Consider the following 25,889-nt stretch of genomic DNA (forward strand, 5'->3'; position numbering starts at 1 on the left):
TTCTACCCGGGCAGCTGTTCTCTCTTTGCACATTGAATATTTGTTGCATTGTCTTTGAGAAGTCATGTGAGGTCACGTGGTAGCTCCTTTGGAGGAAATGTCTCTTTTTTCCTCTGGAAGCTTGTAAGATTTTCTGATTGTTCTTGGTTTTCAGCACTTTTACTGTAAGGTACTCTGTATTTACCCTGCTTGTTTGTGATTCTTGAGTCTGTGGATTGACATCTTTTACCAATTTTGGCAAAATTCTCGGGCATTCTCTCCTCAAATATCATATCTGCCCTCTTTTGCTAATCTTCTTTCCTTGTGCCTCTGCAGCCAAGTATAGGAGCAGCTTTTCATTGTGTTCTCTCTCTTGCCTTCCTTTCTGAGTAGGCCGTCCTTTCGTCTCACCGTGCTTCACTCTGGGTGTTTCCTTTGGTTTTTTCATCCTGTTTTCAGCTATGTCCATTCTGTTGTCAATCCATACCCACTGAGTTTTTCATTTTGGTTATTTTATTTTTCAATTCCATTTCCATTTCTTTTTGAAACTTTCTTTATCCTGATCTCCTATGTCTTTAAAGTATTGTCTGGTTTTTATTGTGGTGTTGTTAATGTTGACTTCTTTTCTCATATTTCTGATTTTTAATGAATATGCTACGTATCATATTAACCAGACAGTTTGTACAAATCATTTGGGTTTTACTGTGACCTTATTTTCCTACAGAGAACGTTTCTCTTTGCTTCTTACGAGGAGGATAACATGATATACCTTTGATTTTGGATTTGGATTACCTCATTGTCTACATTTGTCCAAACTCATCACATGGTTCACTTAACATTTGTGCATTTCCTGATTTATAAATTTTATGTAAAGTACCATAAAGAAATTTTGAACTGTAAGGAAGTGATATGCATGTTGAAATGTTTAGGGGTGAAATGTACTGATGTTTGCAGATTTCTTTGCAATGCATCAAAAATAAAATGGGTTGAAAGAAGGATAAATAGGGGTGGGTTGATAGGTATGTGGTAAGAAAATCTAGCAAATGCTAATGGTAGAATCTAGGCGGCAGTACATGGTATTCACTTTAAAGTATTTCTACTTTATTGTATGTGTGAAAATATTTGTAATACAATTTGGAACAACATTAGACTGGGACAACATTGTACTTTGTCATATTCTTCTTTGTCTTTGTTGATTGTTCTTGAGATACAAGTCAGAATATTTGTTACATTGATATGTTACCTTCTTGTTATAACACAGACTCCTCTATTCTGGAATTTGATATGACATCAATGGAAATATATATATTGCATGAATCCTTGTTACACTAAAGTCTGCCTGTCATTGGATCCTGTAGCGTGAACATTAAGGACAGTATGAAATCTCTGAATCTTGAGATTTCAAGACCTAGAATCATCGCTAACTTACTTTGTAACCTTGGGAAAATATCTCATGTGTTCTGAGCCTCAGCTTAATTTTTCATCTATGGAATGAAAACACTTCTGTAGTATTGAGTTCCTCTCTTTGTGTTTACCCCTCAGTCAGAAATATTCCTTAGAGCTAATACTCAAAAGGCAAATACATTTCTCCTTTACCGTTTTGTTTATATGTTTGGAATCTTACATTAAATCAGAAGTCTTACATGCATATGTGTAAAGAGAGTCTGTAATGTTCAAAAGTTCATGGGGTGCTCTGTGGCTCAGTCAGCTAAAGTCTGACTCTTGGTTTTGGCTCAGGCAGTGATCTCAGCATCATGGTATTGAGCCCCATGTCAGGCTCTGTGCTCAGTGCTGGAGTCTGCTTGCTCTCTCCCTCATCCTCTGCCCTTCCCCTGCTGGGCACATGCTCTCTCTCTCTCTCTCTCTCTCTCTCTCAAATAAATGTGAGAAATCGGAAAAAAGAAAGTTCACATCAATGTGCACAGTGCTACAGCTGGCCAGAGGCTCTCTTTCATGTGTTTTCTGCGAGCCGCATTCACTAGCATACCAGTGAGTACAGACACCTGAGTACAGTCTTGACTCATTGGTATGCTGGTGAATGTGGGCTCCCAGAAAGGGATGGTAAGGTGGAAGGGAGGGGCGAAAAAGAAGGAAGGAAGAGAAAGACAAAGGGGAAGAAAAAAGAAAGGCTCCAATTATTAGCATTTGCCAACTTCTGTGGTGTAAATAATCCTTCTGTCACCAGCATGACATCCCTGCACATGGAGTTAGGCGGAGGAGTGACAGTTGGCTGCAGCTGGCTGCAGTAGTCTGTCTGTTGTCTTATACTCAATTTCTAATTCATTGGGTTGTATAACTGTTATGGTTTATATAGCCACTTAAAGTATCTGTGTAGGCGTGCATGTTGGCTATTTTTGTGAAAAAAATATTCAGAATACAGAAGTTATTTTTAAATTGCATGACATTTTCTGGCCCAATTGAAAATGCCTTTTCTCTTCAGCAAGTTTGGTGTGCACAAAAATATCTGGCTCCGTATGTTTCAGAGGAAAGTCTGAACTTGGTGGTGGTGATTAGAAATGTCTGTTATGCGTCTGTTACAGTGATCTGAGCAGGTGTGGAGTTAAAGGGAGTCTTCTCTTTTTATTTTAGGCATTTTTGTTGCCTTCCTGTGACATCGCTGTAACAAGGAAGGTAGTTCCAGTGTACAGAAAGTGGATTCTCCAGGACAAACCTGTGTTCATGGAAGAACCAGATAAAAAAGAAGCTGCCCTAGAAGATGCTGAAAAATTAGGATTTTCAGAGACTGACAGCAAAGAGGTAATACGTTGTCGCTTGTTTCAGCTGGGAGTACACGTATTTTAGCAAAGTCTACCCGATCGGGCGAGGGTGCCAGTCAGTGGGGCACAGGCCGGCGGGGCTCTTTTATCGTAGTTGCTTCTCTCCAGTTGCTGAGTTCCGTGAGGACCTGCTTCAGTGAGGCTGCTTCTGGGCTGTCTTCAGGATCATTGGTCACCTCCTTCCCCTCAGGCTAGGTCCGGCTGTGCATGGCAGCTTTGTCATTCACTGTGGCGGCAGACTTGTTTTATGAACCATTGTATGTTCACACGTCTGCGTGTGAGACTAAAAATGTCACTGCAGTATTGGTATTGACATGTTTAAACAAATAGCATTTGAGAAACTAAATTTAGAATGTTTTGGCAGTCTTGTCTTGTGCAGTGGCCTGCCCAGAGCAGCCGAAAGGACTAACCCAATAATGAGTGCTATCTCTTCTCTTAAGAAGCCTCACTTCAGGGCTGGGTGCTGTCCTCAGAGTGAGTGCTGCTGGAATGGAACTTTTCGTCCTGGTTAGGTAAAGCTAGAGGCTGGATAAACCTAAAACGACACAGTGGGATCTCTTCCTGAAACAAAATATCTGTCATATTTCTATTTCTGGCATGCTGTTTTGAAACTAGTCTGAGAAATTATTTTTTTTAAGATTTTTATTTATTTATGTGACAGAGAGACAGCCAGCGAGAGAGGGAACATAGCAGGGGAGTGTGAGAAGAAGAAGCAGGCTCCCAGCGGAGGAGCCCGATGTGGGACTCGATCCCGGAACACCGGGATCACGCCCTGAACCGAAGGCAGACGCTTAAGCACTGTGCTACCCAGGCGCCCCTGAGAAATTATTTCTAAAAGTGGGTGTTGCAGCAATTAACAACAAACATTTAAGACTATTTGTAATCAAAGGCATATCACTTTTAAATATCTGTATTAATTCCATAATTTTTGATTTTTTAATATTGGTGAAATCATTTTAATAACTGGTCATGAGGTCAAAATGAATAGATAAGCAAATGGAATTTATCACACATTTTAAAGGTCTGTTTTAGAGACTCATTCAGTCACTGGACCTGCGTTTATTTCTTCAGCACATACTAAACACTAGGCACTGTTTGAGGTGCTGGAGGTGGTGAACAAAATGGAAAAAAGACTCGCCCTTCTAAAACCTCTATTCTCATGAATTTTGGTGAGTGTAAGGAATTAAATATGTGAACATGTACTTCTTCCCCCTCCGTTAACTGGTTTTTATCTTCTAAAGACCTCATCTGACGGTTCTCGTCATAAGCGATCTTCCAGTTGGGGACGAACATACTCCTTCACGAGTGCAGTGAGCAGAGGATGTGTGACGCAAGAAGAAAATAAGAACGGGAAAGCCAGGGCCCAGGCTATGCTGCAGGTACGTGGCTGCCCGGAAACATAAAGACCTCCGGTTGGAGTCCATTTGAACATTTTGTTTATTGTGATAGCATCATTAAAGTACGGGGATATTTGTATCTACCTGTCAGTAAACAGCTCTTAAGTTCTCATTCTGAGTTTTCTTCCTGACCGCTCATCTTCAGTTTGTAAAGATTCTTTTCTAGTCGAAGGAGACCTATGAGCTGGTTGCAGTTTTTGAGAGGGATTATTACGCAGTGAATGTGAAATGACTGAGATCTAAATCTTAAAAATCATGTCCTGAACACATATGGGGAGTTAGTCCGTCATCTGGACTCTAATTTGCAAGACAAGCATGGTGATTCTATAATCCCATAAAGAATATTCTTCTTAAAAATTGCCTGTTTGATGATAAATGCTCTACTTTTTAAATCTTTATCTGTATGAGTATTTAAATAGAACCAGTGCCATTTGGGAACATTGGAAAGAACAACTTTGGCTGATCACTTAATCTTCCCAGACCTCAGGATTTTACCTCAAAAATGGGGATTGGGAGATTGATTACCTCTTGGCTCCCATCTAGGTGGAAGGTTGTTAGGTCTCTAAGTGAAAACACAGAATGCCTCTTTTTCCCCTGCTCCCTGGCGCCCACCTTCTACCCCATATCCACCTGAGGTAGCATAGGCATAGCTTGCCTGTTGCCCAATTTTCAATGACATGCTTTTGTCATCCATCTCTCAGTAGGATTCCTTGTCATGGTATCCTTTTTGCTTTCAGGTTCATTAGCAGTTTAATACTCCGTAACTATTGAATCTTCTCATTTTTCAGTGAAAATCAGCAAATAATTTGAAATCAACTTGAAACAAAATGAAGATGATTTTACTTGAGTAGCTTCAAAGAACTCCGGTGCCAGTTGTTAGGAAAATCTGTGCCCTCAGCAGAGAAGTGCATGCCGGAGTCCCTAGCCTGTGTCCCTTGGTATTCCTTGTCCTCCAAGTGGATTGCCATATGCCATCCTCAGCCATCCCACTGCCAGTATCTCCCTAGGTTCAGGAGAGTGTTAATTTGTTTTCTGAAAGGATGAGTTACATCAACTTGGCCAAACCAAGAAAAAATATTTTCCACTTGATTGTAGCACAACAGTGTTAAAAAATGTTTAGTTTGGATTCTAATAGCTGTGTTTGTTCTCTTTGTATCCAGTATCTTTGGTCCTTTCCTTGGTTCATTAGGAAAAAGTGGCCAAGTACAGGTTGAATAAGCTAGTACTCTTCTCCAGTTGCTGTTGAGAGGTACAATTTGGACGTATTAATTTTTTTTTAATTTTTACCTTAACCAGTACTGACATGGTAGTAAGAAAGATTCATGGAGTTGGCATTTTGATCTTTTTTAAAAAAGAAAATGAGCGGAGAATATAATATATGAAGACTCCTCACTTTTACTTGGGAGTATGCAAAGTTTCCAATTCACATCAAGAAACAAAATACCTTGAGTGAAAGATCTGTCTTGCAGCAGATCGTCTATGCCATATGTCTTCCAAAAACATGGCCGCGAGGGGCAGCTGGGTGGCTCAGTCGGTTAAGCCTCCGACTCTTGATCTCTCAGCTCAGGTCTTGATCTCAGTCAGAGTAGTAAAAAAATAAAGTGGCCACTAAAATTATACTACCACTGCTATAGTTGGTTAGTCAAAAAGTTCTTTGTTTTCCTTTTTCCCACTTGAAATCTAGGAAAGTCTTCACAATTGCTGTTATCATCTGTTACCAATTATTACAGTGCTTATTTAGTAATTCTTTCTAGAAAAGTAGGCCCTGACACCTTTTTAATCTTGCACAAGATAATCTTAGAGGCTGTCAATATTTAAATTCATCCACTTGACTTTTGAGCATGTTTATTTTAATTTCTTCGGTCCGTTTGTGCATCTATTTTAAGATGTTGTGTTGATAGATTTCATTCCCAGGTGAGCCAGAGAATTCTGTTTGTTCCCAGATCCTTTGAATTTGTACTGCTGAACACAAGGGAGACTTAAGAAGGCATAGGATCTAGGTAGATGGTACCCATCCACCTTCATTACCAGACTGACAACTCAGTCTCCTAAACTGAAGGGTCACTGGTGTCGTCTGTGTCAGTAGTAACACAGTGTTAACTTTACTGTAGTGCCCCTAAGCAGTCACTTACGACTACGTAATAGGCCACATCTGTGCGTCTCACCATTTTCTACTGAAACACCCCTGACAGGAATGGACAGTGAACTTGTACCCCAAAGGTCTGAGGTAGAGTGTAGAGCTGTTGGCTGGTCATCTAAGTTTTTTTAAATCTGATTTTATCTCAAGAATTCACTTAGGTTTTATATCCTACTGCCTAATATCGTTCTCCTAGTCAAGGTATATGCACCTGGAAGCTATGTACTGTTGACCATGTGGCCGTGCCGGTTTCCTGCCTCCCTACAGCTACTAGAGATCTGCGCCCGTGTTGGGTGGTGCTGGCCGTGCTTCCTACCTGCAAAGTTCATGTGCTGGGAGATTCCACAGCAATCAGATGGTTTTTCCCAGCCACTGTCTGACCACTGCTCCTCTTCCTCTCCCCGTCCCCGACCCCAAAATTTCTCACCCAGAAGCAGTGATCCTATCTTACTGTTTTCCCCTTTTCTTTTGAGGTAATGTAAAAAGAAGTCTTCAGAAACTTTTCTGATTCATAAATTTTCTAAAGTTGCACTATTAATTTGTATTAATAATTTTTTTTCTAGGAAAGGTCTTTCAAGTGTGTCAGGTGATTCTAAGAGAAGCATTTTAAAAAATCTTGAGTATGTGTTGGTACCACTTGCCTTAGTTGAAATAACTCAAAGGTGATTGTTTAGTAGAGGGAAATTAATATCATTATCTTTAAGAAAAATTTGTTCAGATTTATGTGTTTAGTTACATTTATATGTTTAATGTAAAATTTGTTGATTTCAAGGTATTTTTGATAAATGCAACAAACGTCTTTTTGTTGGAACCATGTCCTGAACTTCCCATGCTCTTAAGAGAACCAGCTGATGCCTGTAAAGCTGTTTTGATTATTTGTAGGCGCATGATAATGGAGCTTACAATGAATAAAAAGACATGGTAAGTTTATTTCAAATTCATTAATACTGTAAAACAGATGTTTCTCTTTTTCAACATAATAATTAGAACATCAAAGCCTCCACTTACTGATGGCTTTACAAAGTGAACAGTAAGATGATAATCAATCTTCTGTAACAGTTTCTGTGAATTATGAAGAAGGTAAGTATCTAGCACTTTGATAGTTTATTTTTATTATTGGCTTTAAAAATGTTACTGAATGAAAAGTAGTCATATTACTTAATAGTAGATTTTTCCATTTTAAATTGTCATCAGACTGCTTTGTGGAAAAGCAATGTAACTGGTGTTTTCTATCATTCTTCATAAGCCCAGGAGAGGTTGTTAATTGCTCTGAAATGCTGTTAACTGATTTTTATTGCTTCCAATTTGAAGCTTTAAATTCACTTTGGAAAACCAATTATCTGAAATGACAGACTGTCAGAATGACCGAATAATAGTACCGTCAAACATATAGTGGCGCCATGAAAATGTGCTTATGCGAAATGTTTTCATTTTTCTCCTTTGTTTTTGTTTGGTGTCTCTGTGTTTATAATACCCCTGAAAGTACACAGTGCTGTGGGTTTTTCCCATGCCCCCGTCCCATGATAAGCGCATCACTCCAGCTTAGGAGGTGCTTTCAGACATTCTCAGCAACGGAGACCTCAGAGCCACTCTGTAACCCTCTTTCTTCATGCCCCTCAGTTCTGGTTGTAAAATGCCTCTCCAGCCTGTCCTTTACGTGTTCCTCCCACCCATCGCTGCCCTGGGGCGGCCTGGCTGGGTCAGCCCTGCTGTCAGTGGGCTTTGGCCTCTGTGCTCAGTGCTCAGGGCTGCTGCAGACCAGCTCTGGTGGCCGCTTCCCTCCTGGAAGTCCTCAGTGGGGCCCCGTTACCACACCTGTGTTCTGGATGCTTTTTCTCGATGTCCTTGAGTCAGCACTAAAGGGAAAGCTCTGTGTGCACCTGGTGGAAAGCATAGAAATGAGGCAGGACTGACCTGGCAGGGGCCCCTAGGGCTGTGGAGTCCAGCCTTTTCCTTTCTCCCATGAAGGGAGGGTGGGCCCAAAGGAATCCCATCAGGTAGCAAGTTCACTGGTACAGAAACCACAGGAATCAAAATGATTATTTTAGGATGTAAATTCCAGGGGTGCCTGGGTGGATCAGTCGTTGGGCATCTGCCTTCAGCTCAGGGCGTGATCCCGGTGTTCAGGGATCAAGCCCCGCATCAGGCATCTCTGATGGGAGCCTGCTTCTTCCTCTTCCACTCCCCCTGCTTGTGTTCCCTCTCTCGCTGGCTGTCTCTCTCTCTCTCTGTCAAATACATAAATAAAATCTTAAAAAAAAAAAAAGAAGTAGAATAGTTGTTGTACCGAGAGTTTTGTCTTCTCCCAAGTTACAGCCAGGACTAGCTGCAGACACCAGAGGATTTTGAACCAGTAGCTTTGTTCATGATAATAGCTGATTTCTCCATAGCTCAGATCCTGGTTACAGTTGATCAAATAAATTTTGAGACGCTAAAAGAAAATCAAGATCAAGTGCTTTTTATTTTAAAGTTCATTTTATTCCTAGTAATTTAAAATATTTTGTTAAAACTCATTCTTCTTCCAAATGAGGGTGATTCAGTTCTCTTGTTGGCTAGTTGGTTTTAGACGCTCATGGTGGCGTGGATCCGAGCAAACCTGTGTGTGTACATTTCTCGAGAGCTCTGGGATGACTTCCTCGGTGTGCTGTCCTCCCTCATGGAATGGGAAGAACTCATAAACGAGTGGGCCAACGTCATGGACTCCTAGACAGCAGTGCTGGCGAGAACTGCTTACGGAGTTGAGATGACAAACCTACCTCTAGACAAACTAAGTGAACAAAAGGAAAAGAAGCAGCGAGACAAAGGTACTTCTACTCTTACAGAGGAATACCAGATGTCTGAGATGGAGGCGGAGTGTGTCTATACATATAGGCAATTAATGCATGGAATTTTGGAATAAACCATACAGGCCGTGTCTTTTTAATGGTGGTGTTGGATGGTGTTTCATAGCACTCTGTCCTCGTAGTAAGGATGATGAATTTATGAAGGGGCTGTGGAGGAAGAAAGAAGATGAAGGGGAGTAGCAGTAGTAGCAACAGGAATAATAATAATGGCTCGTGCTTGTATGTATTCTCTCTCTTCACCCTCTTGGTAACTTCTGAGTTACTATCCAGGTATCACAGACAGAAACTGAAGTACAGAGAGTCCATGGTGATGGGCTCACTCAAGGTACCTAGCTGAGAAGTGGGAAAGCCAGAAATCGAAGCTGGGCAAGTCCAGCTCCAGGCACCACACTAGAAAGACGTATTCCAGTGCCTGCTTAGGCAAGGTAGAAAAATTCTGAGTGTTTCAGATGGGAGTCATTTTGGCTTTTTTTGTTTCTAGATAAAAGTTGTTTTGAGACCTCGAGTCAGATCAAGGTGGAAAACATCAGTGGTGGTTTCTACTGGGGACAACAGTTTGTCTTCATTACTGTTTTAAGGCTGTGACACAGTCTTGGGATTAATTCCCTTGTACTCCAATTTATTGTGTAAAGATTTTGAGGCAGTTCATAGAAGTACCTATAATACAATAGATAAAATGGGTAAGGACACTGGGGCAAATTTAAAGGGAGCGGAGTTGCCGGAGTGGTTAAGATGCCAGAATGCATGCCAGAGAGCCCCGTGTGCTTGCTAGGGAGGGAGAAGGGGAGCAAGCTTAGATGTGACTCTGATCTTCACAGGGTTACAGCAGAGGATCACAGATTACAAATGGGGAACATTGACAGCTTAGGTGATACATAGCTTTTCTTGGTCCTAAAACTTGGGAGGAGTTTCTTCTCCCAAGATGCATAAAGTATACATTGCTTGCTTTGGGTAGACTATAGCCTCAACAATAGCCTTATTATAGACTGTATCAGCTTTTCCTGTGTGACAGATCACCCCAAAACATAGTGACTTAAAGGAACAGCCAGTTGTTTAAATCATGATTTTATGAGTTGGCAGTTTGGGTTGGACACAGTTGGGCAGTTCTGCTGGATTCCCTCCTGTGTTTGTAGTCAGCTAGGCTGTCAAATAATCAGCCAGGCAGCCCTAGGGTTGGCCAGCTGTCAGCTGGGGCAGTGATGGGGGGACTTGGCCACATACCTTTTATTGCCCAGCAGGCCAGCTCAGGCTTTTTTGGTGAGGTTTTAGGTTTCCAGGAGCAGCAACAGGGCAAGCCCAGATTTTCCAACGCATTTCAAATCTCTGCTTGCTCATTTTGCTAGCAAAGCAAGTCATGTGATGAAGCCCAGGGTCATTGTGGGAGAGGCCCACAGAGGATGTGGATGTGGGGAGGTGTGAACCAATTATGGTGATTACTTAACCATATAAACATGTCATTAATGGGACTGATTCTTATAATATCTTCGCTGCAGTCTGTGAGTGGCTGTATTTATTTATAGGAAGGTAAACAATCTGAAAAACAGTTTATGGAATGATACAGAATGAATTCAATTATGTAATTAATGCCTTTGGCAAATATTTCCGATTGATCTATCATCTTGCTCATGAGGAGATAATGCTAAGTGAAATAAGTCAAGCAGAGAAAGACAATTATCATATGGTTTCTCTCATCTATGGAACATAAGAACTAGGAAAATCGGTAGGGGAAGAAAGGGATAAAGAAAGGGGGGTGATCAGAAGGGGGAATGAAGCATGAGAGACTATGAACTCTGAGAAACAAACTGAGGGCTACAGAGGGGAGGGGGGTGGGGGAATGGGATGGGCTGGTGATGGGTAGTAAGGAGGGCATGTATTGCATGGTGCACTGGGTGTTATGCGCAACTAATGAATCATCGAACTTTGCATCAAAAACCAGGGATGTGCTGTATGGTGACTAACATAATATATTTTTAAAAAATTTTTTTTAAATTAAAAATAAAAATGAATTCAAATGTTCATTATAAAAATACTTGCCTTCTAAGCACTGGATTTGTGGAAACAAAATATACTCTCAGGAACCTGGGTGTGAAAACGACCCATAGGTGGCAGCCACCAGCACATTACCTGTGCAGAAATCTCTGTCTCGGTCTCTTATCTCCTGTATTTCTCTTGGATCCTTGACCACTCATTTGAAATACTTGACCAGAGCTCTAGGAGAGGAAAGCAGAGAAGTGATACCTAATTTTGCAACAAGAGAAGCTGCCGATTATATACAGTTGGATTTATGAAATCTGCTGAGTAACACAGGCTGTGCAATGAATGATAAGGAAGTCAGCCTTTAGATTATTTTTCTTGTCTTATCCTTTATCAGGCTGTGTTCTATTCTCCGAAAGGAGCCACCGTGGGGAGATCCTGTTCTCTCAGCTGGCGGAGCCACCCGGATGTGGCCGAGCCAGTGCGATCAAGGAGCGCCACCACATCTGGGGCACCGGGAGCTGAGAAAGCAAGAAATATTGTTCGCCAGGATACAACTGGTAAACGTTTATTTAAGTGCTTCTGTGAGGTCCAGTTGCTATCTAAGATGGATTTATAGGAATAAAATGTTTTAAAAGCTTTAAAATTCGACTCAGAACATAAATACATGGCCTTTTATTAAGTAGGATGTTTCCGTATCTTTTAATTGTCTCTTCTGTTCTCTTCAAATCTGTTTTTGATACTTATTTCTGAATCATTCATTGTGAAAAAGAACTTGAGCTGTCACTACTGAGTGAGATATATGTGCAAAAGAGAGAAAATAGATATTTTGTTAGAAGCCTAAAACAAATAGATTCTCAGTAATCGCACAGCTGCATCATGTTGTTGAGCAGCGTGAATCTTAGTGTGGCGCTGTTCCAACACAGAAAAAGAGAATAATGCACATAGTTTGCAGGACTGGAGGGGTATATTGAAGTGCCTTGCTTCTGTTGGGAAGTGGAGCTTTACATGCCTGGGGCTGTTGTCCTTCTACCCTGTTCCCTCAGTGAAAAACAATGGAATGAAATCCACGGTCTCCAACCAGGCTCAGGCCAGATTCTCCGCTCCCTGAGGTCCAGCTCTGACCTGTGACCCCTACGTAGGACATAAGTCTTGCATGGGAAATGGCTGGGTGAACCAAGGTCCCCCTGTTCTCTAGGAGCTGTTCAAGAAGCTGCTGCCCCATCAGTGCCTGGGCTCCGTCTGGTCCAAGCACAACAAGCCTGGCAGTGAGCACCTGGCACCCACAGTCCGGGCCACTGTCGCCCAGTTCAACGGTGTGGCCAAGTGTGTCATCACCACCTGCCTTGGCAACCCAAGCATGACAGCCCGGGACAGGGCCATGGTGGTGGAGCACTGGATCAAGGTGGCCAAGGTATGCAACGGGAAGCCCAGCCGAGGTGCTCTCCTGAGTCTCGGGCACTGCTCTTCCCTTGATCAGGTCTCAGAGTGGAAGGCCCTGGTCTTTGCCCTAGGGACTGTGCAGTCCCTAGGCTCTTTGGTCCGGGGGCATGCTGACCTCGCCTTGTGTGGCCCTATGCTGGGATGCTCCGTTTCTGCCTGGCTCCTTCCTTGGAGTGAGGTAAAATCCTCCTCCTCCTCTGGGCCTCACGTGTGCCCTCCGGCAGGTCCCTGGACAGCGGTTTCCTCCAGCAGGAGCGCCTTCCCCTGAGGGGGACTGAAACTTGAGAGCCAATCAGGTGCTGGCTCCTCACATGACAGCCCATTCTCTTCCCTCCCCAGGCCTGTCAAACCCTGAGGAACTACTCCTCCTTACATGCCATCCTCTCGGCTCTGCAGAGTGTCTCCATTCACCGCCTCGAGAACACGTGGGGGAAGGTTTCCAGGTGAGTAGGCCTCTCTCCATGGAGGGACCAGGATGGATGAGGGAGCTCCCAGAGGCTTGTCCTCTTCCCCCTCAGGCAGCTTGGACCTTCTGGGAGGCGGCAAACCCCGACCACAGGACCTGGGCTGGTGGGTGCGTCTCTCAGCCTTCCTGGTGAAGAGGCCACCATGCCTCCCGCTTTAGAAATCAGTTTTGCCAAATGTCCCACACGGGGCTGAGCTGCATTAAATCTCTTCACGTGTTTCCTTGACAGCCACTAAGCTCTCTGCCCATTTGAACCCCAAATTGACCCAAACAGTGTTTCTCAATGAATATGGGAAGGGAGGCCCAGGACGAGCCACATGAGAGCTCCCTCCCATGTCCTACAAAGACCTTAGTGCTCAGAGGATCCCAGAAGAAACCCTCAACCAGGCAGGTTGACACTTTGGGGTTCTCAAAGAAAAGGCACTCGCACTCAACCCTGCCACATTATTCGTCCATTGATCGTGCCTCCCTTGCCTCTCTTCAGGAAGCCATTGAGGATCTTTCAAAAGCTGTGCAGCAAGGACACCGCACAGGGCAGGAACCTACTCATCAAGGTAGCCTGGAAGGTGCAAGCCTGGAAAGAGAGGAGGGGTGGGAGGGAACAGGGTCCTGCGAGGATGAAGTCGGGAATGGTCTGAAGCATTCCTTGGGGAGGGGAAGCCTTTGGCATGAATGTGGTGACAGCCTAGGTGAGGATGCCGTTGGCAGTGAGGGGGCAAGCAGGTGGTGTCCAAGCAGACTCCCTAGCCTTGACACCCTCTCTCTTAGTGTCGAGAGCTGCTCCACGCGGTCACCTGGGATGGGCCAGGAGGCTGGAGCTTTTTCAGGGGAGGGTCCTTGTGGGCAACAGAGAACAGTGACTCATCCCACTCTCCCCCTTAGGACACAGGGTGTCGTGCCCTTCCTTGGCACTTTCCTCACCAAGTTGCTGATGTTGGATACCGCAGTGGAGGTCTATCTGGAGGTGGGTGAGCCTGAAGATTGTGGGGGATGGACCAGAATCTGGACCTGTGGGAATAGAGCACCCCTGTAATGAGCCCTGAGCTCTCAGGACTCGGCAAACCTACCCTGATGACAGCCTCAGAGCTGCGCCTGTGAGGTCGGAGTCTCTTGCCCAACTCAGCGATGAGTGAGGCGAGACTGCAGTTAGGACATGGCTCCCGGTGCCGAAGACTGGTGAAGCAGCAGAGCTTCCTGAAGGCAAAGCTGCATGAGGTCTGTCTGAGTGGACCTCAGCTTCCCCTGGTGAGTTTGCCCGTGGGGGGAGAATGAAGTCAGGACCCTCCACGTCAGCAAGCACCTCCGTAGCCGCAGCAGCCCCTTCCTGCCTGAGGCTTCGGCCTCCCCTACTGTCTTCCGAGAGGGTGGTGCTGCAGGGTCCCGACCTGTAGCCAGTCCATCTGGCCCATGTCCTCCTTTCTCTGGACCCCAGAGCCTGGCCTAGATCCCAGGCCCACTATCTGTGTATGCACGGCCCCCTCATGGGTCCTGGCCATGGTGCAGCATGAGAAGGGATGGGAATCAAGTGCTCCTAAGAACCAGGGGCCTCATTCTGATGGACTTTGTCTGCATTCCAGGGGAATGAGATCAACCACCAAAAAAGAAATAAGGTGAGCATATGTGGCGCTTCCCGCAGGGAAGGGTAGGGAGTGGGCCTCAGAGATGTCCCTGGGAAGAACATTGCTTGGCTCCATCCCCTCCACCTCACATTTCCTGGGACCCCTTGAGAAGAAAGCAGTGCAAGTCCCATCCCGTTAGGAGATGGGGACAGAGCATGGCATCCAGGAGGACTTCCTGGAGGAGGGGCTACTGATACTCACCTCTGAGAACAGGTGGAGACCGGATGAATCTGCAGGGAGGAGGATGGCCATGTGTGCCAGGACCTGGGATGGGTGCCCCGTCCCGGTGCTCAACCCTCACCAGACCCTGCAGCTCCCCGCCCCCCCAGGCTCCCTATACATCCTGTGCTTCTCTCTCTGCTCAGGAATACCAAGTCATGACGGACATCATGCTGCTCCAGGTGGCTGCCGAGAATTACACCCTAGAGCCCGAGGATCCTTTTTGGGCCTGGTTCCAGGCTATGGAGCCGCTCAGCGAGGCTGAGAGGTGAGGCCCATCAGGAGCTGGGTCGGTGAGGTTCGGGGTGGACTCTTTCTGCTGGCCACTCCTGGGATCCTCCTTCCCTGGGCAGCCTCTGGCCTTGTTGCCGGGGTGCCAGACTCCAGCTGTGGGCAAACACTGGCAGAGACTCTTGAATGGAAGCTCCTGGGCAACTCACAGGTGTCCCTCTGTCCTTAGCTACACCCTGTCCTGCCAGCTGGAGCCCCGGTCCTAGCTGGTCAGCAGCACTCAAGAAGGAGAAGAACTGGCCGCAGTCAACCTCAGGGCTGTGCAAGTGTCCAGTGGCCCTCCAGGGATTCCTCAGCAGCTGCATATGGGCAGTCCTTGCGCCTTATTTACTCCACACCCCTTCCCCCCATCTATTTCCTTATGTAGGGGGCACCATTTAGTTGTTTTAAATAGTACCGTGATAGATTTGCATGTTAGGAGATTAAAGCCCTTGTTTTGTTTTAGAGCCCAGGTGTGTGGTTTGGGTCTTTTACTTCCTGCAGTAATGGAAAACTTGCACAGACTCTCATATTCGTTCCTGACCTAGGAAATCTTCCAGAGTCATCAGCTACTGTATGTGGGAGGAAGGAGAAGTGCCAGCCTTTCTCCCTAGCCACTGGAGGGCACCCCGAAATCCCCCTTACTCAGAGCACGGGTCCATTTCATTCAATGAATTTGGGCAAACGGCAGAGACAGCCCCTCAGAACTCCTGAGATTTAGAGGTTGCAGGGACTTTCCCAGGAATAGCAACAACCACTGAAAGTGGGAGTCTTTAAGACTTGTACGCCCCAGAACTCCTTCCTGCCCCAGGACTGGGGTTGCCTTTCTCCGCTCTAAGGCCAGGAAGACTGTGTCCTGCTTCTTCCGTTGAGATGCTTTTTTGGTTTAGTGTTTGGTTTTGTATTGCCCCCGTATTTGGAACTTGTCGTATTGTAGTTCAATCTCTGGAACTGCATCAGCACCTAGTGGGGAAAAACACGGAAGGAGATCAAATCCTGCATGTGAAGGAAGGAGATCAAATCCTGCATGTGAAGGGGACAAAGCCAGAGGAAGATAATTTGCAGATGGACTCAGGGCAGGCACGACTTTCCAGCCTCAGTCTCCCCGTTGGCCGTTTACCAAGTTTGGAATCTTTCTGGGATTCTTGTCAATGATCTCTGGATTCCCTTTCCTGCTTGTTTTGTGTGTTGGGAAAAGATGGGAGGGGTACTTTAAAGGGCACACCTGAGCCTGGTTCCATGAACATCTATGCTGACCTAGGAGCCAGGATTTCCAGCCTTCGTGCATCTCCTTATGCAGTTCTTCTGAAGCAGCAGTTCCCTCCAGGCCCCAGGCTCTGGGTCAGATGCACAATAGCTACTGTTCCCTGGCTGGCATCTGATGGATCAGGGACGGGCTCTTTCTTGCCAGGATAATGGGCCATATCCTTGACCAGAGAAACCCCACACTCTCCTTGCTGTCTGTCATGACTTTTAGGTCCATGTTTTCTGAAGTCCATCATCTCTATTTCTTTTATAATAATTTTTTTTATTATGTTAGTCAGCATACAGTACTTCCCTAGTTTTTGATGTAAAGTTCCATGACTCATTACTTGCGTCTAACACCCAGTGCACCATGCAATAGGTGCCCTCCTTAATACCCAACACCAGCCTATCCCAATCCCCCACTCCCCTCCTCTCTGAAGCCCTCAGTTTGTTTCCCAGTGTCCATAGTCTCTTGTGGTTCATTCCCCCTTCTGTTTACCCCCCCTTCTTCCCTTTCTTCTCCTACTGATCTTCCTACTTCTTATGTTCCATAAATGAGTGAAACCATATGATAATTTTCCTTCTCTGTTTGACTTGACTTAGCATTATCTCCTCCAGTCCCGTCTATGTTGCAGCAAATGTTGAGAAATCGTTCTTTTTGATGGCTGAGTAATATTCCATTGTCACTAATATTCAACAGTTTACACACTCAGTCTCAGTTTGCACACTTACACTGACTTGTCCGAAATTAGGTACTCAGCCTGAGCCCCCAGACCTACTGGGTCCCCTGCGCATTGAAAGTGAGCAGATGAGAAGCATCTCGCATGCAACTGGTTGCCAAAACAAAGCAGGGGTACGAATACTTCTATCAGACAAAACAGAATATAAAAAAAAAAAAAGAGAGTAGTGAGTCACAAAGAAGGACACTGTGTCCCAATCATGGAGACAATGCAACAAGAAGATAGAACAATTTTAAATTTTTAGACACCCATCATAGGAGGACCCAAATACGTAAAACAGTTAATAACAAAAAGCAGGCAACTAATTGACTGTAATACAATACAGTAGGGGATCTAACACCCCCCTTCTATTAATGGACACATGATCCAAACTGAAAATCAACAAGGAAACAGTGGCTTTGGGTGATGCACTGGTTTTAACAGACGCATGCAGAACATTCCATCCTCCAACAGCACATACTCATTCCTTTCGATTGCACATGGAACGTCCTCCAGAGCAGATCACATATTAGGCTACCGAACAAGTCTCTACTAATTCAAAAAGATGGAAGTCATGGCATACATCTTTTCTGACCACAATGGTATGGACTAGAAATCAACCACAAGAGAAAAACCTGGAAAGACCATGAACACAAGGAGGTGAAAGAACACGCTCCCGAGAAATGAGTGGGTCAACCAGGAATTCAAAATAGGAAAAAAAATTACATGGAATCCAAGAACAATGACAAGACAAGCGTCCCAAAACTTTGGGATACAACAAAAGTGAATCTTAGAGGACCGGTTACAGCAATACAGGCCAGCTCCAAAAGCAAGAACAATCTCCCATCCCATCACCTGACACAAAGGGATCTAGCATAAGAACAGCAGAGAGCTCTAGAGCAGGGGATCAGCCTTGGTGCGTTGGAGCTCTTGCTGTTGGGCCCATGCATAGCTTCCGTCCTTGCTCAATTTCCCAGCAGGTATGGTGTTCTTTCCTTTCCTGCACAACAACTCCCACCATGTCCACTGGGGAATCAACCCTTTATGGAATTCTAGAATGCTAGAAACTGCCAAAAAGGCCCAGGAAACAACCGTGCCTTCCCCATTTGGTATATCAAGGTGCCGATTAGCTTTCTCTTTGGGGAACATTCAACAGTGGTTTTTGAGACATTGTCTTAGGCCTGGATCCCCTGGGGATCTCGTGAAAATACAGATTCTGATTCAGTAACACTGGGAGGGACCTGAGACTCTGCATTTCCAACATGCCCTCTGCGGATGCTGAGGCCACTTGTCCACGGACCACCCTGACAAACGGCGCCAGCAGGCCATTTGACCAAAGTTATCTGTTTCACCACTGAAAACAGAATTTTCAGCAACAGTTTGGCCGCAACGAGGAGGCCTTTTTATTGTCAGGAAGATAAACAGCCAGGGCAGGGCTTTGTCCACACCTGCAGGCCTCTCCTCCTCTTCTCTTCCAGGGCATATGGAGGCAGGATGGAAGGAGGTCAATAGTTTAGGAGCTTCTTTAGGTCAGTGGGTTTTCTTTCCTGTGCCCTCCTGTATCTCTGCGATGTGTGCAGAGCACAAAGTCCTTCCAAGAGGGATGGCCGAGGCTGAAAGGGGGTTAGGTGGGAGCCTGAGCTCCTGAGTCAGCCCTGGCACGTGGGCAGAGGCAGGCGCTAGGGGCCACTCTGTGTGTGGTGCACGGGCTCACTCGCAAGTCCCCATGAACGGGCCAGAGGAGCTTCAGAGAGGACGGGCAGAAGACCCAATATTGCTCCAGGCGACAGAGGAGGGAAAAGACTGAGGTTGGTTCATGGCTGAATGGGCTTGGATGTGGCTGCAGGATGGAAAGTGGCTGCAGATATACTACAGCCCCGTTCAGGGTAGTCTTGATAGAATGCAGCGACGGGAAATTCTTTCGAGCATTTCAAAATTCTTTCAATTCTTTCAGGTGGTATGGAAAGAAAAGCAGCCTGAGGAAAGAATATACATTGGCTCGTGGCAGTGGTAGATGATTTGGCTCGTTGGTCAGGGACTGGGAGGAAGAAGATTTATGACAATTAGTCGTGGGGAACAGACATGTAGGTGGACCCATGGGAGTGGGCACCAGGTATGATGATCTTTGCATCACACATTGACATCCGCCCAAGCGCATTCAACCTGGAAAAGGCACTAAGCAGCCGAGTACATCTTGGCCACTTGATATCCATTCTAGCCTCTCACATTGCCCATCCCAGTGCTAGCATAACGGGCTCAGGAATGGACATGGTGACAAGGATGGAAGGCAGGGCCCCAAGACCTTCCCATTTCTTCTTTCAGCAACTATGCTCTGAGCGCTCAGCCTGTGCCAGGTGAGTTGGTGCGCCCCAGTGCAGTCTGCAAATGGCCAAGTTGTTTCTGCTGTTCTGATGGAGAACACCTTGAAAGCAAGATGTGTGAAAGAACAGAGCAGGTATTATACTCCAGTTACCAGCACAGTGTAGTAGGGAGGGCTAGGGAGTCACAGGAGAGGAGGGTCTGGAAGGCCTCCACATGGTGACATCTGCTGGTAGCAGATTGACAAGAGGGAGCAAGAGCTGCACACCTCTGGGAACAGTGTGTCAGGGAGAGGGCACCGCTGGGGCCAAATCTCTCAGACAGAAACTAGTTTGACCAGAGAAGATTCGGAAAGTGGCCAGAGTGGCTGGTGGAGGCTGGGAGGTGAGAACAAGAGATGGCAGTGGATGGGAGGGCCAGGTGCCGAAGCCTGGTCGACTGAGTTAGCTATCTGTTTGTCTCTGAGAACACTACTAGAAAGCTTAGCACTTCTGAAGCGTGATATTTCCTTGCTCCCAATTCGGGGGGGCCTGGAATCTCCGCACAGTTGAGACTGGGTGTTTCTGCCCCCAGGTCTCTGTGTGATGCAATCTGCGCCTCACCCGAGGCCCAACTATGGTAAGATTTGCTCCCAAGTCACTGATGTGACTAATGTCAGGATTTAGCTCAGACTCAACAAAGTGGGTTTAAGCGAAATCCTGAATTTGAGTTCTTTTCTGCCTATTAGCCTGGGCACTCCCTAGGTTCCTTCCTCTGTGGGCCTTTATGTAGGGCAGTTCTAAACACCAGTGCTTGCTTCCCCAGTGCAGGGATACAGGAAAGAAAGGAAGGGAACAGAAGAGAGTAACAGGAAAGTGACAATGTTCTGTCATATTCTCTTGGTCAGAAACCTATTAGCAACCAGGCAGTGGATAGACAGGGAGGTATATAGCACGGGTGGGGATCCCTGGGAGCCACTGTGGAGTCAACGTGGTGGTATAGTCAGCACATTTCATCCAGACCATGAAACGGAGGTAAGCTTTAAAGTCGATGTGTGTTATGTTAACATGGGTTTGACTCCTGTGTGGCACTTAAGAGACAAAAAGAAAGAACAAAGAGAAAACAAACAAAAAACCAGTCTCAAATGTAGAGCACAGACTAGGGATGGCCAGGTGGGGGGATGGGTGAAATAGGTCATGGGGATTAAGAGTACACTTATGGTGCTGAGCACTGAGTAATGTACAGAACTATTGAGTCCCTGCTGTTCACCTGAAAGGAATATAACACTGTCAACTATAGTGTACTTTCAAACCTTAAGAAAAATCGGTCCTATGAGATCTAAGCTTAGAATACGCAGAGTTTCCTCATGAGGTCTCATCGGGCTGAACGTCAATCCACACGAAAGGTAAATGAAAATGTCCAAAGACAAAAGGACAGTCTGTTTCTATGGAAAGGCCAGGGCCCACCTCTGTGTTCACGTAAAAGGTAACGTCCTATGCTACTGGCAGTTGGAGCAGAGTTTCACTCAAGTCCTATTGGAGCGATGCTCCTCTGGTGTTCTCATTCTACTTGGTTGTGTGTCTTCATGAAGTAATTGAAATAACGATTCCTAACCTTTGTCTCGTGGATGAAGCAATATTCGACTATGGGTAGCCATCGAACGTTTGGAGCGGGAACAACTTTCGGAAAATATTTAGCATTCGTATCTCTCATCGTATTACAGATAAGGAAGCTGAAGCCCAACAAGGGCACCCGGGGAACAATAACACAGAGGAGGTTCTCCTGACACCTGGTTCAGGGTCCTAACTCATTGAGGAAGTGTGAAGAACGCCCAACCCTCCAGGGTCAATGGACATATCATTTGAACGTGTCATTTTTAAAGAAAAGTGAAATGCGGTCAAACATAGAAAGACAGAAAATAACATCCTTTTAAAGAAAATCCACTATGATCCTCTACACTGTTTCTTACGTTCCACATATGAGTGAAAACTGATGATAATCATAGGGGAAAGGAGGGAAAACTGACCGGGAAGCCATCAGAGACGGAGCAAAACCATGAGGGGCTCTTAAGCACAGAGAACAACTGAGGGTGGCTGGAGGGGAGCTGGGTGGGGGGATGGGGCAATTGGGTGAGGAGCATAAAGGAGGGCACGTGATGTGATGAGCACTGAGTGGTATATGCAACTGATGAGTTATTCAACACTACATCTGAAATAAGGATGGACTGTATGTCGGCTAATCGAATTTCAATAAAAAAATAACGGAAATCCAAGGTTCTGTGTTTTCTTGTTTTCAATACGAAAAATACCGGATGATTTCTTTTCTTCCCACAAGCAATGAAGGGAGCTAGCCTATTCAAGGTGAGGCAGTTTTCAGGGCATGCTGCCTTTTTCATTTCAACCCTAAAGAGACTTTCAAACATGCTTTCAGTTCCAGGCCTCTTGCCCTTCGAGTCCATTCCGAGCACCCTTGACAGGGTGGCAAAAACTTTGTTTCTTCAAGGTGGGTCACCTCAAGCAGGTAACATCTGTACTTGCCACAGAGTTACTACAGGTGTGCACCCTCCATCACTTACAAGTGCCTCTCGACAAGATTTCCTCACAGGCGGCATGAATACTGGTGGCTGATGGTTTTCTCTTTGATGACATTGATCCCATTTTTTCACTTGCACGATGACTGGGAGTCGGCTCTCGGTCTCATTCCTGGTGGTGATACAGCTCTCCAGCTCCCCCTCAAACATGTCCATCTCCTCTCTCCCAGAGAGGAACATGCAGAACTTAGGGACCATGAACTGGGAACACAGAGCAAACATATAAAGGTCTTGCCTGACTTCAGCTCAGCATAGGAGGGACACACTGTTCCCCTTTGGTTTGACCCCAGTGTAATTTAGTACTCTAACCTTCTTTGCCATGGACTCCAGACAGTGGCTCACCAAGATGGGAGGGATACGGAGTTCCTTGCAGACACGCCCACACACCACGTTCATCACCTTCTAGCATGTAAGACTATGTCCCTCATCTGATTAAGAAACTCTTCAAACGTTAATGGATCAGAGTGCAATGAAAGTCTAACTTGGAAGAAGGGCTGAGCTCGGGGATCCGTCCAGTCATATGTCTCACTGCTCCCATCATCCACATAGGTGCTGCACAAAATGGACAAGGTCCCATTTCCAGTACACAGCTCATGCTGGCCCATCATACATATTCCTATCCTCTTGCGATCACATAGAGTCATGACCCCATCATCATGCCAGTGCTTCTCCAGTTCATGCTGCTCTCTTACTCCACTAATGAACCTTTTTCATCTCGGAAGTGCAGCCCAATAATATTCATTTTCATAGCTTCACAAAATAGGATTTGGCCGTGCTTTAATGCATATGACCTGCAAGGCACAGGATATAAAAGAAAAATAAATTCACGTACAGGACATTCAGAATACTTACAATCTTTGTGACTTTAAAGACATTAGCAATGAAGTAAAAACACAATCCACATGATGGGAGACCATATTTGCAAACTGTCTATCTGGCAGGGGCTCAATATCCAGAATGAATAGAGATCACACGAACTCAACAACAGACAACAAAATGAATGCAATGCGTGAATGTGCAAATTGGGAATAGGCATATCCTCAAAGATGTGCACGTGAAAAGAAATTTGAAAAGATACATCACTATTGTTAAGGGAAATGCAAATTATAAAAAGCAACGAGATACCATTTTACATCCTTTAAGATGACTCTTCCAAAAAAAAAAAAAAAAGCAATCAGAAGGGAAAAAAAGAGCAAGTGTTGGCCAAGATGTGGAGAAGATGGAAGCCTTATTCAATGTGTGTGGTAGGAATGTTTAACAGCATAGTTGTGAAATCAGTATGGTAGTTTCAAAAAAATGAAAATTAGACTTACAATGTGTTCCAGTAACTCCACTTCTGGGGTGTATACCCAAATTAATTGACAGCATGGTCTTGAAGACATATCTGAACACACATTTTCATGGCATCATTATTCATAATAGCTAAACCATGAAAGCAATCCAAGTATCTGTCGAGGGAGGAACAGATGTTGTATGTACACATATTGGAATAGCATTCATTCTTCAAAGTGGAAGAAGACATTGACATATGCCACAACATGGGTGAACCTGGAGGATATTATGCTAAGTAGATGAGTATTCATGAAAAGACACACTTTGACTTCACTCTTAGGACCTACCTAGAGTAAATTGCCAAAGACAGTAGAATGGTGTTGCCAAGGGCTGGAAGTAGGCGGTCATTGGAAGTTTCTGATTCATGGTATAGAGTTTGAGTTTTACAAGATACAATGAGATGTGAAGCTGGGTTACAGGGAGGTTGTTCAAACATATTAATGCATGGAACACACTTAGAATGTACTCCATGAACTTAATGGACTTAACGACATGAAAATAAATGTAAACTGCAAATACGGAGAAACGAACTCGGGACAATTTCGTCTAGCCATTTATATCCTTTCGTTTAGGTCCTATCTCAGACATTTTGCTTCAGCCATTTTCCATGAGGCGACTTTGATCAAACAAAATGTTCTCATTCTGTGCCCACTTGGAAGCTTACAATCAGAATTTTCCAAAACATGAACAGTTTTTTCAAAAGTTACTATCTGAGGTCACTTATTAAGACTTTCTATTCTTTGACAAATTGTTAAATGGAACAACATTTTAAAATTCTATTTCATCTGCTTTAATTTTAATTCACTGATTTTCAATTTCAGAATCGACTTTCTATGCCAATGGCTTGAAGATTTTAACCCCTAGGATAACCTACTGGCTTTCGGTTCTGCTGTTTTCAGTTTTGTTTACGTGACATTCTTTTTACCACGTCCAATTTCCTGATGCTCTCTATGAATATTAAAATATTTTTTTGCTCCAGTTGTTTTGATACATTTGACATACAGAACTGTGTATGTTGAAGATACCTGGCGTAATGATGTTCCTTTCGTATACTGTGAAACGATCGCCAGAATAAATTTAGTCCGCCGCCATCATCATCTCTAGAGATACAAAAATGAAGTTAAAAGAAAAGAAAGAGAGGTTTTTCTTTGTGATGAGAACTCTCAGAACTTGCTCTTTTCACACCTCTCCAATACACCATAGAGCAGTAATGAACTGTAGTCCTGGGGTGTACTGTAAATCCCTATTCCTTATTGATCTGAAACTGGAATTTGTACCTTTTGCCATTCACTCAATTCCTGTACCCCCTCTGCCCTCTGCTTCTGGTTACTTCAATCTGATCTCTTTTTCTGAGTTAGTCTTCCTCCTTTTCTCTTCTTTGTCTCAGATTCCACAGAGAAGGGAAAAATAGAGATCCTGCTCCTTTGCTCTGTGACTCTGCAAAGGCACTGCGTTGAGGACCCCCGAGAAAAGGCATGGCTTTCTTTGCTGGTGTGCCTGCATGGGGCTGTGCCACCAGAGCTGGAGAACTGGGTGCAGGGCGCTTCCTTGTCCATGGTACCTGGTGAGTTCTGCTGGAGGAACTGGAGCAGGAAGAGTCAGGCAGAGGCCATTGTGGTTGTCGCCCCTGCCCAGAAACAGCTTGAAAGTTTTAGTAGCATTCTGCAGTCTAGGTGCTTAAGAGGGGAGGTGGGCTCCAAGATCTTCTCAATTGTTCATTGAGTAACTACACACTGAGCACTGCCCTATGCCAGGTATCTTGCTGGGCCCGTGCGCGGAGCTGAAATTACCTAGGGCTCCTTTGCTTTAGGAGCTCCCAGTCTACACATGGACCAAAGCTCCAAAGAGAACGCACGTGAAAGAAAAGAGCAAGCGCTCTGTAGTAGGAATGAAGTGTACTACGGAGGAAGGCTGGGGAGTCATTGCATGGAAAGATATGAAAGGCCTCACTGAAGCTGAGGTTGCTGAGAACAGATTGACCAAAGGGAGCTAGGCCTGCACACGTCAGGGAGCAGCGTTTCAGGAAGAAGTGACTTGTGCTGCAGACACTCAATAACAGAAGCCAGTTTGGCCAGAGGAGTGAAAAAGGCAGCCAGGGTGGCTGCAGGGACACTAGCAGGAGAGCAGAGGGGAGGGAGGAAGGCAGGGACAGATGCTGAGGCCTGGGAGACTGTTACTTATCTAGAGTTGCCCCGGGACTGCATTGCCCTGATACCCTGCATGTGCAGGTGCATCGCTTTAATTTCTAACAGTATTTGTGGGTGAAGAATGCGGGCCCAAATTAGCATGGTTCCCCAGGCTCAAGGTGTGTCAGTGGCTGCGGCTGTGACCAGGGCCATACTGGAAGAGGATTTTGTCATAAGTTGGCTCACGTGACTCGGGATGCCATCTGGACTCAGAAGCTGAGTTCCTGTGTGTCTTTTGGCCTTGGCACTGCCTCCGTTCTCTATCCTGTGAGCCTCTGTAGATGGCAGCTGAAAACATCAGTGCTTGGTTCTGGTTCAGAGAGAGAGAAGAAGAAGGGAAAGGGAAGGAGTGAGTAGTGGAACATGATGGAAAGTAACTAGGGAGTGAGAAACTC

General features: G+C 45.2%; 1 protein-coding gene and 1 long non-coding RNA gene across 3 annotated transcripts in view; one reads left to right on the top strand and one right to left on the bottom strand.

The window, feature by feature from the left end:
* LOC125282066 (focal adhesion kinase 1-like) overlaps positions 1-25,889 on the top strand; it is a 424,568-nt gene that overhangs the window by 107,199 nt on the left and 291,480 nt on the right. Inside the window, exons 1-5 of one of the 2 annotated variants that reach the window (XM_057313017.1) lie at positions 10,985-12,521; positions 12,890-12,993; positions 13,501-13,570; positions 13,899-14,626; positions 15,001-15,587. The exons of the other annotated variant lie outside the window; for it this stretch is intronic. Of the exons in view, the coding sequence (XP_057169000.1) occupies positions 12,468-12,521; positions 12,890-12,993; positions 13,501-13,570; positions 13,899-13,988 (318 nt within the window). The 5' untranslated portion in view covers positions 10,985-12,467 and the 3' untranslated portion in view covers positions 13,989-14,626; positions 15,001-15,587. Of the gene's footprint in view, positions 1-10,984; positions 12,522-12,889; positions 12,994-13,500; positions 13,571-13,898; positions 14,627-15,000; positions 15,588-25,889 lie in introns of those variants that run through there. 2 annotated transcript variants of the gene reach the window in all.
* Positions 17,328-24,775, bottom strand: LOC130543902 (uncharacterized). The gene is made up of 2 exons (XR_008959669.1): positions 23,290-24,775; positions 17,328-22,767 (listed from the first exon to the last, which is right to left on the bottom strand). It is a non-coding gene; the product is annotated as an uncharacterized LOC130543902 (long non-coding RNA).

The sequence above is a fragment of the Ursus arctos genome, unplaced genomic scaffold (assembly GCF_023065955.2).
Source record: "Ursus arctos isolate Adak ecotype North America unplaced genomic scaffold, UrsArc2.0 scaffold_16, whole genome shotgun sequence".
In the NCBI taxonomy this organism is placed as follows: Eukaryota; Metazoa; Chordata; class Mammalia; order Carnivora; family Ursidae; genus Ursus; species Ursus arctos.